Here is a 14884-nt window from a genome sequence, read left to right as displayed (position 1 = left end):
GTGTGAGCGAGACAGAGAGAGATTTTCAAAATCATTCTGAAGCACCACACCAACAGTAAGTTAGTAATTCTGTATTTACAGTATGTGGCAGTGGTCCTTTAGGATTATATGTGTGTTATATTACATACTTCTTATTGCCTTTGTGTGTTAATATGTGGGAGTGTGTGCATGTGCATTTGTTAGTAAGGCAGCACAAATTCCCATTTTAATGAAGTTTAATGACATCTACAGAGAACACTGGAGTGGAACAAACTGATGTAACCCCTACCATCACCAGCACGAGCCAGCAGACACAATAATACACAAAAACACAGTCACAAATATGGAAAAAACAACCTAAATTATTTGCTGATTCGCTGAAGGCAAAGCATGCATATTTATATCTGCATGCTTTATTTTTTCAAAGGTCAGATACATCATTGTTGGCACCAATGCATTTTAACTTCACTAAGTCGATTTCCTGTTGGAGGCTGCCCATCTACATGACGGTCAGATGATTTTACTTGCAGCAGTCGCTTTTGACAACTCTATAGAACATACAACACAACCTACAACAGAACTATAATATCACCACACACCAAGTAGCAGCTGTATATATGGACAAAGTGTTAGCTGCAACACAAATCACAAAACTTGCTTGTGCGAGAACTTGAAAGTGTCCCTGAAAAGACAAAACTTGTTTTGGAAACCCTTCAGCTCAAGGTTTGCAGTTGTTATTTTAACCTAAGTGGTGTGTGTGTTTCAATGTGTGTATGTTTGTGAATGTGTTCAAGGTTATTTGTGTTTTATTGAAGGAGTATCTGCACAAAGAAGCACAGTATATACCTATGTGATTGGTTGTATGTTTGTGTACTCCCAAAATGAAGTTAGCCACAGCCAGCTGCCACAGGCTACAAGCTAAACACCTCTGCCATGTGTCAGCAGGGAGAAAATGATACATTATACGATACAAACAGACTCACATCCTTTAAATCATTAACTGATCCTCCTAAATGTTAGCATTTCAGAAATGTCTTAAAAAGTGAATATTTAAGGAAAGAATCAGAATAAATATGGTAGATAAAAAAGAGGAAAGACAAGGGTTGGAAGAGGAATTAATGTATATGATTTCATCTGCTGGGAGACGATCGCATGGTGCATAGATGGAATCCATTACTAAAACTGAGAATACTGTCACTTAGTCACTTTCTAGTTTCTTATGACATTATTCTTTCAAATAATAATGACTTTATTAGTGTTAATTTGTTTATGTGTGTGTGTGTGTGTGTGTGTGTGTGTGTGTGTGTGTGTGTGTGTGTGTGTGCGTGCGTGCGTGTGTGTGTGTGTGTGTGTGTGTGTGTGTGTGTGTGTGTGTGTGCGTGTGTGTGTGTGTGTGTTTGTGTCTGAGATCAGCACCTTTTTGCTGTTGGGTTCCACACTACGGCTACAAAGTACAGTGCATTAATCACAGGGTTAGTGTCAATAAATGCAAATCCATGGTGATGCATGCATGATTAACAGCATATTGGAGATTTTGAAAGATTCAGCGAGCATCAATGAAACACGAAGAAAACAAAAAATGATGAAATTCTTACAGAGGAAAGGCTCACACCAATATGGTGAAATAACAGGGCCCAGCTTCCTACTTAGTCCTGTAGCCACATTGGTATCTGCCCTTTACGAAAGCTCACTTGAACATCTTTGTCATGGAGGAGTTTGTAAAGCTGAATGGGCATGCAGGAATTTAAAAGAAAATGCAAAGACTACTCTGCCAGCTAACTGGTGCATTTCAAAGAAGGTGGGACTTACCAGAAGATTGACGGTGCAACTCATGCGGTTGTTGCGGCTGTCATCGCTCATCACGGTGCGGTAGTCTAGGAGACGAATGAGGAGTCCCTTCACCAAGGCGACAAAGTGCTGCACCTGTGGCCTCAGCGTGGGTTTCTCAGCAGCACAGTCCAGGAGGCTGCCAGACAAGCAACACAGTTAATCATCAGAGATGTCTGAGAGGATATTGCCTTGTTATGCAGTGCTTAAGTGCTGCAAGTTTGGTGAATGTATTGCAGAGAGACTAGTGACTTGTAAAAAAAAAAGCAAAACATATAAGAAGTTAAATACTGGGACAATGGCAATCCAATGATAGTTAAGATATCTGAATTTTAACCATTTTTGTACAACGTTAAATTATATTTTTGGAGTACTATCACTTTACTGTAATTATTTTGTATTTGTTTATATACTTGTCAAGCATTATTGATTGCTATAATTGTGGTATGTTTTAATACTCAGTCCTACATTGTCTCCAGTAGTTGCATATATCGCTCGTCGCCTCCTCCACCCTCCACTTCATGGTCCAACTTCAGAATGATCTCATTCTCAAACTGCAAAAGAAAACAGATAGGGAGAGAAAGCAAAGGGGGGGGGGGCAACAGGGAGAGGAGAAAGCAAATGAAAGGAGGAGTAGAAGACGAAATCAATTATACAAGCATAATTAAGGTGTCTCTTTTACTTCAATGTGCAGCATCATAGGAAATCGATGGAGGAGCGCGATGTGTGTGTCAGTGTTTCTGTGCAAGTGTGGGATTTGTGTTTGCATAAGAGATTTTTTTGCATTTACGTATGTGTCCACAGATGTGTCTGTCTGGTTATGTGTTGCAGTATACATATATTATATTGACAAGTTTCTGTATGGGTGTGTGTTTATGTGTCCTTACCTTGTGGAAGTTTCCAGAATGTGCATGTTCACAGGTGATCATGTCGAAGAATATGGGAATGGTGGCCCTTCTCAACTCCTCCTCTGGGATCAGAGTCATCTCCAGGATGGGACCCACCATGCCCGGGATGAAACAGATCTTATGACTGCCTGAAAGACACACACACATACAGTATGTATTTTTTTTTTTTTTTTTTTTTTTTAAAAACCATAGCCAAAGTTATATCTTACCCTTCTCCCCATGCTCACCACCTGTTCTAACTTTTACCCTCAGGTAGATGTTTTTTCTTCTTGTAATAAGGCCTTTAAATCTGCTCCCTATCTCCAAAATTTACCACTGGATTTGTGTACACGCAGCTTTCTCTGACTACCAAGGAATGCTGTGAATTTTAGTCATAGAGTGATATCTTATATCGATGTCTGTCTATGTGAAATGGTGTTGACACTGTGAACCCTTGTTATCAAGCTGTACAGAAAACAAACTCAACTGAATCTTGGTTGTGTCGTAAAGTGAAGTGAAACCTGCACCCTCACACACACACATGCATACACGCACACACAGAGGTACAGTGTATCTTCATTTGAGGGTAAACATACATGTTTGCATACTCAGAAGCAGCAAGGTAACCACACTAGATTTTCATACCTAGTTTGTACCAGATGTCGCGTATAGCAAAGCCAATGAGTCTTCTCATATCTCCATATCTGAAAGAGAAATCAGCCTCTTCATTTAGAGCAATGTCTTTATCAATATTGTTATTTCACCTTCATAAATTGAAAAGCCTAGTGGGAAAGATAATGCTGCACTAATTTGCCCCCAACATGAACTAAATTGAACGTCTATCCACAGGCAACACACTGTTTTAATAGGCAGTGGGAGTGTAAACGGTAAATGCAGACTCCAAAATAGATCACAAATCACTGAGTGTTTCATTTAGAGCAGGGAGGGTAGGTGTGGTAAAAAAAGGAGATTATATGGCCCTCTCTTACTTGGCCAGAATCTTGTTCCTCTTGGTTGGCGAGAAATGCTGAAGCTGCAGAGACTCCTGGGTAATAAACGCCACCGCCAAGTGGAAGTAGTTATTCCATAACTAGACAGGGAGGAGGGAGGATGCAGAGAAAGACAATAAAGATTCATATAAAAAGGAGCCCAGGAAAAGTACAAAGATGCTGTCAATATGAAACAAAGCTTGTACTGTAAATACACACAAACACACTTACCTGTACTTCAAAGTCATCATTATTGAGGAACTTTTGGTTCATGGTGTCGGCATAGGTATTGATGGCTCTTAGGAACACTCTAATGGACAGAAACACACACACACTCAAAATATGCCAACGTAGCATTGGCTCAAGTGAAATGGAAAATAATGCTGCAAAAATAACGTCCTCATGCAGTAGTTTGATTGTTGATTGATTGATTGATAAATAAAATGACAAAGTAATTTTAAAGGTTGTTTAAGAATAAAAAGATCTGTCAATGATCATAATGCAACCTATTTCTTTTTTACGGAAACTATTTCAGCTTTGACATCTGCTCTTGCCGATAGCTTTATACTGCTATTTCAGACAAGACTGTAATATTGCTTCAGATTGCTTCAGCCTTCTGTCACAATGATAGATTATGATACCAGCTTAACACACCGTGTGCAGGTATATCAGTGAGTTGTGACTATATGCATTTCTGAAGTTAAGTAGCAAATCTGCTCCAACACTACACTATCTATCTATTGATATCCAAAGCCATCTGCTGTCCCCTCTTTTTAAGTGGGACTTTCTCTGTTTCTCCATTTGCACATTACTTCCCTAACCCCATTCTGCAGACTCCTTGTCAACCTGTCTTTTCTTCTACCTCACTCTCACTTTTACCGATTTGCCATTTCTCTTCCTCTGACACAGCTTTAGCCTCCCATCTAGCTTGCATCAGAAAAAGTACACCAACAGCTTCAATCCATCAGCTCACACACAGAAAATTATTTGTCACATCAGCTACTTCCATCATTGCAGCCTTGATCCCAGCTTTACTATCTCTGACTTATCCCTGTGTGGGTTTGTGTGGATGCACAAGACACTGCAGATGTAAATAATCCTTTAAAAATGCACTGGGGCAGCTGTGGCTTATACAGGTTACAGAAGCAGAGCTGAGACTAATAGGTTGGTGGTCCAAATCTGGGGTCCTGTGTTTGTGCTTGGAGTATGGTACCTGTTCTGTACCATGATCATGGCCATCCAGTCAGAGGGATACACATGCTTTCCAATCAGATCCTTGAAAAGTAGGAAGGACTCCATCAGGAAGTCCTGAAGTGAAATTAACAAGAGAAAAGTAGATGTTAACACAATATACAGTGTAAGTTTGAAACAAATATGGTATTGTATAATACACAGTAACATTTTAGTAAAGCATTATGTTTGTATTTTTGTATCTTACCATCAAGGCGTATTCTGCAGAAGTCTGAAAGAGTCTGTGTGCACTTACCACTAGATCCGTGGTTCCAGTGAAGGTTTCTATGTATGTAGCATAGTGACGATCATCCATCTGACTGAGGATAGCTGTCATGCAGGCCACGACCCTGGACTACAGAGGTAAAGTGTGAGAAAAAGGAATTAAGAGAAAGTGACGCGCCAGTACTTTTTGGGCAGCTGCTCTAAAACTGACTGCTATACATCTAAAGCCAATGATGTATAAACTTTTCAAGTTAATTTGCTGTTGCACAATGTCTAAGGCTTCCTAAGGGGAATTTTAAAGACAACTTAAGATCAGTTCTGTCACTTGCCAATTTGCCCCATTATCATGTATTGCATTAATGACCTAGAACAAAAGGGCAGCACGCTGAACAAGAAAAATTGTCAAAATATTATTTTTAAAGATGCTGTATGCATTAACAAGTCATTGTCACAGTGTTATTCACAAATTATCATAATTACTACAAAGAAACAGAACCATCGTTAGGAAGACTGTAAACCTCTACAGTTTCTAAATTATATTCTACAGTTTACATTGTGGATCACTGCCACTATGTATGATTTCCAAAAAATATTCGGATTCGCTATGTAACACAAATAACAAAAAACAAACTAACTAATAAAAAGAGAATTAAAGTTTTCAGGGTTCCTGATAACAGCAACTGGTGATATATGCGAAAAGCACTTTTAACATGTTTAATTTGATGTGAGACAGAAAAATTTCAGCAACGCCAAGGCGAGTGAAATAAAAAATTTGGTAATTCTGTCAATCAATGATAATGAAGACACAAATCCATCACCAAATTTGGATATACTTAAGGCCTACTTAAGGGGGGCCATAATTTCCTATAGTACCGTCAGAAAAACGGAGGCTCTAAAACAACTAAATTTAGAAAAAACAATTATGAGACCAAAACGTTAGCAGAGATAATGAAAAACTTTTATAAAAGACTCTATACCAGGCCCCTGTACTGTATACAGGGTTGGAAAAGCTTAACCTTCCGTCACTTTCAGAGGCAGATAAGACTACTCTTGGAAGACAAATAAGTAGTGATCATAAATGCAATTGATTCCCTACAGAGCGGAAAAGCTCCTAGACCAGAAGGACATGGCTCTGAATTCTATAAAATATTCCAGGATTCTTTAAAGACCCTATTTTAAATATGTACCTAAAATTAGAAGAGAAAGCTTTTCTTTCCTCTTCCTTGTATTCAGCGAACACTGTATATCGTTAAGTCTTAAGAAAGACAAATCCCCTGACAAATGCAGCTCCTATTGTCCCATTAGCTTAACAAGTGTAGACGGCAGAATGCACTCTAAACTACTGGCAAAAAGACTTACCTGCTGCTATTAATTAGTCGCGATCAGACAGGTTTTTATTAAAAACAAAGACTCTTTCATCCAGCACACAAACATTGATCAGACACAAGATTATATTATCTCACTCGATGCTGAGAAGGCCTTTGATCGCATTAAGTGGCCTTATTCATTTACCATCATGGAAAGGTTTGGCTTCCGGGAGGGTTTTATTAACTTCAGTAAGCTAGTATATCATTCATCCAGGGCCAGTGTACTTGTAAATGTCATTAAGTCGTCAGAGTTCGTGTTGGGGGAGAGCTACCTGTCAGGGAGACCCTTTATCCCCGCTTATTTTTGCACTGAGCATTGAATTGCTGGCAGAGGCCTTTAGAAGTTACAGCAGTATAACAGCTTTCCAAATAAGATCTATCTCATATAATGTTGCGTTATATGCAGATGATGTTTTGCTGTTTATCACCAACCCTGACGAATCCTTACCTGCTTTAATGTCAGTTATTCAAACGTTTGGGTCCTTCTCAGGATATAAGATTAACTTTGATAAAGTGATGGTTATTGCAATTGGATATGGAAAGAATATACCATAACCCCAAATATTAGGAATTTATTGGGACAATATTTTTTACACAGTACATAATGGCATCAAGACTTATCTTACCAGATGGATTGATTTGCTGATTTCATGGATGTAGAATAAATTTAATAAAAATGAATGTGTTACCCTTCCTGCTCAAGCCTGTGCAGATGTTACCTATTTACGATATATCCCTAAGAAGATAACAAAAGAAAAAGACCTTTCAAAGTTCATATGACAAGGGAAAAACCCAGATTAATTATGAAAACCTTACAATTAACAAAAGACATAGGGGGGATAGCATATCATAATATTGTATATTATAATTGGGCCTGTCACAGTAGACTTATTCATGAGTGGGGTGGTTGCTGTCTGAAAAAAAGATGGGACCCACTTGAGCTGTGGAGATGTGCTCTCTTTGGATTACTAGGGGAGTTTACTAGCAAAAAGAAATCCCATCCCAAATCAAGGGATAACCCAATACTTCAAAACTCTATCAAGAGCTGGCGAGGTATGAATAAATTCATGGGTATGAATAAATTTACAGGTAGAATGGGTACCTTTTCACACCTGATGCCACGCGTGAATAGGGACTTCCCACCTGGTATTAGAAGTTCTATATTTCATTTCTGGTATGGAGAAGGACTGATAGTCATAGAAGACTTGTTTGATGATAATAATGTTCTTATGTCCTTTACATAAGTTCAATTTTCATGTCTGCCACATTATCAGCACAAATGTTGAGCTAACACAGGATGCTACCCTGCTGGGACCAATTGAGAAGTTCATAATTTCACATTAATTAAAGCTTTTATCTAATATTTCTATAATAACTTGCAGAGATGTAAAGGACATAACTTGAAAGGCTTGCTAAATGATGATTCAGATTGTTTATGATGAAGATGCTTGGGAGGGATATATGCGAGCCACCCACTCTCTGTTTCTCAATAATAAATTCAAAGATAACAGTATTGAATATTTCACAGGCAACACAGGACACCTCATGTCATGAACAAAATAGATCCTGGTAGATCACCATTGTTTCTTAAATGTAAATTGACAGCTGAGGTATATATACATTGCTTTTGCTTTTTTATTTTTGTGTCTTCTCCTTAGATGAGGCCCATTGTCTATATGAAAATTATATATGCATTATTGTGATGCAAAATACTGAGGGTAAAGATCTGATTATGAAGAAAAAAAAATCTGGTAATTCTGAAAAACAATACGGTCCGATTAAGTGAATGCAAGATGTGATCAGTGTTAACACAAACGCAGTGTGGTGATATGGAATGGTAAAAATATTATATCAGAACATCATTTCACATACTCTCGTGAAAACACAAGCTCCTGATTTCAAATAGCTGTAGGTAACAGCTATGACTACTGTACGTTTTTGGTGCTAAATTTACTGCAGTTTTTCTAGCGTTGGAGTTTTTAACGAACTCCAACACTCTTTATGGGCACTTAACTCTAAATATGGCCCAAGGTGAGTGCACAAAAACACACTGAGACACAAGTAAAAGGGAGAATTAGAGATAGAAGATGAAAGTCAGAGACACAAGAGGAGGGAGAATGAGCAAGCATCACTATGACTATGAAAGTAAGAGAGACTTGAAAGATGAGGATAGGCAAAAACAAACCAAAAAAAGTTTCGAAACCAGTTTCAAGAGAATGTGAAAACCACTTATGCTGAGAAAAACTCCCTGAGCTGGATTTAAGTACAAAATTCATGGAAAAACTAGCACAAACCTCTGAGAGGGGCAGCTGGCAACGGAGGAGAAGAGAGGACAAACACTTAACTGAGTTGACCAGGCCAAAACTGAAATAATCAATGGCATGTATGTAAAAAAATAGCTTGCATATATTACAGACATATGATCCCGTCCATTAGAGTGTTGAAATGTTGACTTAGTCAAGCCAATGTCTGGTCATGTACCCTCTGTCCCTTCAGGTTACCCCGGGTCCTTGTACCCTACTTGTTTGTATGATGTTACTTTTAAGACCTGTTATAGCTATTGTGAACCTAAAATGAAACATGGGAAAGCAAAAATTATCCCCCAAAATTTCACTGGAAAATGGAGATAATTAAAACCAAAAAATTACAATGATCTGCAAAACATAAAAGGGCCTTTTTCTTCTCTTATTTAACTCTTTCAATTTTTCACTTCCTCTTTTCCATCTGCAAGATTTATTTGTGTTTTTTGAGTTATCTGTAAACAAGGCGGCATTACCCTCAAACCAATGAAAGCCAGCAGTGTGAGCTCGTAAGGGGTTGAGGCACCTTACGGACACCAGGAGGAGTCTAATTCATAAAGTGTTACACAGTGTTAATGACCACTGTGTAGCAGGGTGTCTTGGCTTGTGCCCTGCTTAAAGTCACTTCCAATTTCTGTAGTTCTACTTCTACATCACTGTTTTCTGATCCTTCCTTCTGCTCAGTCACATTGCTGGAATGAAGTTCACAGATGTTTTTGAGAAACATGGCACAGGTATTTTACAGGTATTTTTGTGCTTCATCTTAGCAACCAGGCTTTGGGTGAAATTATCCTCTAAAGCTTGTGGCAGAAAAGGGAAACGTGAAAAAGAGATGCAAAATGAGGAATGGCTAATTGAAGATGAAAGATGAATGGCTTCTAATGTGGTGACAGCTTTCATCTGATCAAAATGGGCAGGATGTGTGTGTGTGTTTGTGCCTGTCTGCATTCTAATAAGGAAACATACTTTTTCAGTCAAATATGCATAGTTTTAGGGCAAATTAAATACAGACACACACAAATCGATAAAGGAAGCAAGTGTTTTCAGTTGGCCTTGAAACCGCTTTACATAAATGTCTAACTGGAGATGAGTACTGTATGTTCTTGGGTGTGCGTGTGCTTGAGCTCAGTGCATAACCACCGACATCCTCCAACCAACTTTCTTCTTGCAGTGCAGTGACACAAGAGATCCTTTCAGCACGCTCCCTTCTTTAATCTCTCCTCCCTTCTTTCCCACTTCTCTTTTCCCCCTCATGTTCACATCATATTTTCACCCTTAAAAGCGTGAGGAGATCAATTTAGTGTGACACAAAAGCATTGAGTAAGCACTGTGAATAAAACTTACAAAAATGAGGCAACAAGGTTTAAATTTTCTTTAAATAATGTCTTATTTGTCTTATTAGTCTTAGAGTCACTGAAATTAACTCACTGTCATTGAAAGTAAAACCCGACATAAAAATATAATTTACATTCATTTGTTTTTCATTTATTTATAATCACATTCACCCAAAAAGGTGAACGAACATGACAGCAGGTGTACCAACAGACAAGAGAAAGTAGCAAAATAGACTCTAACTTCAAAATCTTTCTTTCTGCTTTTTCTACCTCTTACCCTCCATCTTCCTTCTTTGCCTTCTTACTGTGTAATGGTTGATCAGTAATAGGATTAAGAACAGACACACTCACTTACCAAAACTACTCTGCAGTTCAGTACTTTCTGATTTAGTGTTCACTGCGTTTGTGTGCACCGGTGTGTGTGCGTGTGTGTGTGTGCGTGTGTGCGAGGTCACCTGTCATATTACCCTACTTAAGTGTTATTGTTCTTCTCTGAGGGCTTATGCTCTCAACCTCCTTTAACACCATCTAAAACACAATACTCAAAGGGCCAAATATCTGACCATCAACTGCTGGTGTCCTCACACATGAATGTGTTTAATTAACACATTACATCCTTATGATATGACATGCAAAGGAAGATGGGAGGCATATTTGCCTTGTGTATATTACTAAAACTACTACAGTGTGTATGTGACAGGCAGAGAGAGAGCTCAGGGCTTGCTGAGCTAAAGGCCTTATGCAACAGTGAAGAGATTACTGACAAAACAGGACACAGATGCTGGCGAGGCCTGGGATTTCTTTCCCTTTCTCCTCCTCCTTCTCCTCCTCCTACTCCCTCCTTCACTTATACTCTATTTATATATCCATTCTCTCACTCTGGCCACTCACATTAATATTACATTAACAGCTGTAAATGTAAACTTGCATCTAAATGACGGTTACATGAAAATGCACCTGCGTGATCTGAAATAAATCTCATTAGGAACCCACAGAAGCTGCAGTGTTTATTACTCTCCACAGTACAAAAGCGTCAAAATAAAAAAACAACATACTAATTATTTAGCTAGTTGTATATCCTTACCAGTAGTGGGAGTAAAAATATACAGATTTGTTGTGAGGGTGGTGCTTAACAGAACATCACAGGGTCATTAAAATCATAAGGGTTCAACCCGTTCAATCCTCCAGCACGATTTTAAATACAGAAAAATTCACTGTAGATCACAGTCGGCCATCGCCCCCTCCAACAGATTAAATTAGCCCATGTAAATGTGGAAGCTTTTCAGTCGTAAAACACAACATTTATGCTTTTGTATACCTCCACGGTCTGAATGTGAAAGTTCTGTGTAGCAATTAAAGCCAGGTGCCACAACCTACCAGCTCATGATTCGAAAAAACAAAAACAAAAACAGACTTGAAATCTTGAAAACTATGATTACTTGTATTAGAATCAGATTAAATACATAGTATGAAATACATACATCTGAGTACATTTGATAAAAATATGAAACACATGAAATTGTGCAAATGGAATTTCAGCCAGGGAACATGTGTAGCAAGTTTCCAGGCCAGCTAGTGAGAATTCAGCAGCACACCCAAAAGAGACACTGGTCTTTAATGGTCTCTGGTCTGTCCATTGTCAATATGCTGCTCAAGATGTAAATGATAGGATTCAATTTCAATAATTTCACGAAGCAGAGACTTCTGGATTTTGCCTGTCAATGTGGTTTTGGTGATTTACAGGTAAAAAGAGGTCTAGCTATCTATTAAAACTGGACTTACAATTGGTTGAAAACTGTTTGAAAAATAGATTTAAGATTTTTTCCAAGTGCATTTCAATGACCACATTTTCAACAGGCTCTATAGGATCTCCTTGATATATTTCTTGGCAAAAACCATTAAAACGTAAAATCCTTTCATACACAGTGTTATTGCATGGGTTTTAAGATACCATTTCTGCAGTGCCACTGCAGCTGTGCCTTGTTTACTTCCACCCTCAACCTGGCTTTGTCTACAGGGATATGCAGGGAGCATTCTCAGTTACTGTAGCACACCAGCTCCAAGTTTGATAACATTTACTGCCACAAGCTACTGGTCAAAGGCGGTAGCAGCAAATACCCTGACTGTAATGAATTGAGCAAAAGAGCATTTCATTTCATATGAATTTAACATTTCGTTTATGAGAGAACAATTGTGTTATTTCTTCTTTCAAAAGTTACATACTCACTTTATGTCACCAAATTTGAAATCTCTGTTTACAGTTCATTATCCTCAAGAGATGCCCAGTGGGATAAACAGTGAAACACAAATGATGCAATTAAATATAATTAACATATCATTAATTTTAAATTAAAACAGCGCATTAAAGCATTAACTTTGTCAGCCCTAATTTAAATACTTAAAGCATTAGGGTTTAATCTATTAAAGGAACAGAAAGAAATGTTTCTGGCCTGTTAGTCACAACTGTGGAGCAAGTATTCAACCAGGTACACATGGATAATTTTGGTCTCTACTTGTCTGTTCTCACCTGTTAAATTGCCAATATTCAGGACACTTAGCCTATTCTGAGGAATAGCAGATAAAAAGAGAGAAAGGAAGTCATTCACGCAGCAAAAGAGGACCAAATACATGAATAAATGTGTGTCATTTAAAGCTCAGGGGCATAGGATAACAACAGTCCATTCAAACATCATATATAATGTCCACTGATGCCTTTAACAGTACTTCATTTAGGTCCATATCCTCCTCTTCTCCTCTTCCTTACTCTGTCATTTCTTTTGTGGCATCTCCCCAGGTGGAAAGTCATTACACTGATCTCAACTGTGATTTTTCATAATTTTTTAAAATAGAACATCTAGAAAACACAGGCTCACTGGAGGCCTCCAGCACTCGTCACTGTACCATCACAGAGCACCCCCCCAACACACACACATATACACACACATACACACAACTGGGTGCTGAGGTGGGAAGTAGAGAGGGGATGAAAGAGAGAGATGGATTGTGCGGAGGTGTAATTAGACTTGTGTGCGTCAGGGTGATGTGTTTGTGTGTCTATCAGAGGCAGAGAAAGCAAAAGAGGAATAGCACGGGTGTCTGTCTATGTGCATGCGTGTTTGCATTTCAGTGTGTATGTGAGCTTGTGTTCTGTTCACTGCTCAAAAAAACGGATCAATGTGTCCTCAGACTCACAGTTACCAGTCAAGTACAAAGAGACACAATCAACTAATACAAACAAGGACGACAAAGCAAAGTGAGGGAGAGAGAATAAAAAAGAGAAAAGAAGAGAATAAAAGAAAAGAAAAGAGAAGCGAGCTTAAATACTTTATTCTTTCTCCTCATGCCTTCTCCTTGATAATGACATGCTTCTCTTCTCATTCTCTCATGCTTGTCAACTTGTATGTTTTTGTGCACACGTGTGTTCTTTTTTAAGGCCCAATGTGTTGCACGGCACCCTGGCTGCTTATGCATTCACACTGTCACACACATACACACACGCCTTATTGCTGGTCTCATAAGAGGTCAACTGAAAAACACGCAAGGTGAGTCAACCACTTTGCAGTGGCGCATACATCACCAGTTATTTTCAGATGGAAGGGTCAGAGGGACATTCACAGGGACGCTGCATCAAGGGATCGCTCAGGGATGACACACACACAAACTCACAGGTAATAATTCATTGTACATACACACACACTTTACTGACAGTCATAACTGAAAACACAAAAACTCTATTTCTGAGAACCTCTGCTGAACTAGTGTACATTTATTTCAAACGTTTTTTACATTAACCTTTTCTAAATGGCAACAAGCCTAATTTCAAGCCTTATCTAATCTAAACCCTCCTCTTTTCTGATTTCTGGTCTGACTCATATTCAAAATCTTAAACTTGTCCGTTAAAGAAGTGCATATGAACAAAATATTCTCATCTTTCCTGGTGTATGACGAATGAGGAAATTAATTGGCAAACACCCAATTCCTGCCATGCACTAAAGACAAAACACCCATAATTAGGCATAATTAGAACCTGATGTCATATGGCATACAATCTCACTTTCTCTTCAATTTATCTCCTTTTTGTCTCGTTTGCCTCCTGAAAGAAAGCAGCATCCTTGTCAGCGGGTATGAATGGGAGCAGAAAGAAAGAGAATGAGATAGAGGGAAGGTGGGTGGTGGGACAGCCAAACAGGGAGGATGAGGTAAGTTTGAAAGATGAAGATAAAAGAGGAGGAAAGAATGGTGTGAGGAGGCTAAAGTGGGCCAAAAAAGAAGGAGGACAGCAACAAAACAGCTCAAAGGGGAAAGTGAGGTGAAGCTACCAGGGAGAGAAAGCGATAGAACAAGACAGAGAAGGAGAGAGAGAGTGAGGCAATAGTAGACTTACACAGAAAAGCAAAGATATAAATAAAGTGACTGATAGAAGCAAGGGTGTGTGTTTCTGTGTGTGCGAGTGTGTATGTGTGTGTTTTTGTCCTGGCTCGAGTCCCGGGAGCAGCCACTTTTGTGCTGCCAAAGTTTCACGGGGTCTAACCACCATGCCAGGGTCAATGCAGGCGTGCACACACACAGACACACTCATACAAAGACATAAAAATCAGGGCATGGCACTGGATTAGCCACCAATAAAGAGACAGAAATAGGGAAACAGACAGAGAGTGAAAGAGGGAGATGGCGGAGGGATTAATAAAAGACTGACGGTATTTGAGATATAAGGTGAGTGCAAAAGAAGGGGTGAGAGTGAGAACT

The 14884-nt window shown here is 38.8% G+C and overlaps 1 protein-coding gene across 1 annotated transcript in view; it reads right to left on the bottom strand.

Moving 5' to 3' along the window:
* The window catches only part of LOC120785038 (dedicator of cytokinesis protein 2-like), a 97517-nt gene that overhangs the window by 12798 nt on the left and 69835 nt on the right, over positions 1–14884 (bottom strand). The window contains exons 27-34 of the mRNA XM_040119307.1: positions 5169–5267; positions 4896–4990; positions 3914–3992; positions 3683–3783; positions 3339–3397; positions 2694–2842; positions 2275–2360; positions 1789–1945 (exon numbers count right to left, since the gene is read on the bottom strand). Coding sequence (XP_039975241.1) covers positions 1789–1945; positions 2275–2360; positions 2694–2842; positions 3339–3397; positions 3683–3783; positions 3914–3992; positions 4896–4990; positions 5169–5267 — 825 coding nt within the window. The remainder of the gene's footprint in view (positions 1–1788; positions 1946–2274; positions 2361–2693; positions 2843–3338; positions 3398–3682; positions 3784–3913; positions 3993–4895; positions 4991–5168; positions 5268–14884) is intronic.

The sequence above is a fragment of the Xiphias gladius genome, chromosome 23, assembly GCF_016859285.1.
Source record: "Xiphias gladius isolate SHS-SW01 ecotype Sanya breed wild chromosome 23, ASM1685928v1, whole genome shotgun sequence".
Lineage (NCBI taxonomy): Eukaryota > Metazoa > Chordata > Actinopteri > Istiophoriformes > Xiphiidae > Xiphias > Xiphias gladius.
This window is presented reverse-complemented; position numbering and strand designations above follow the sequence as displayed.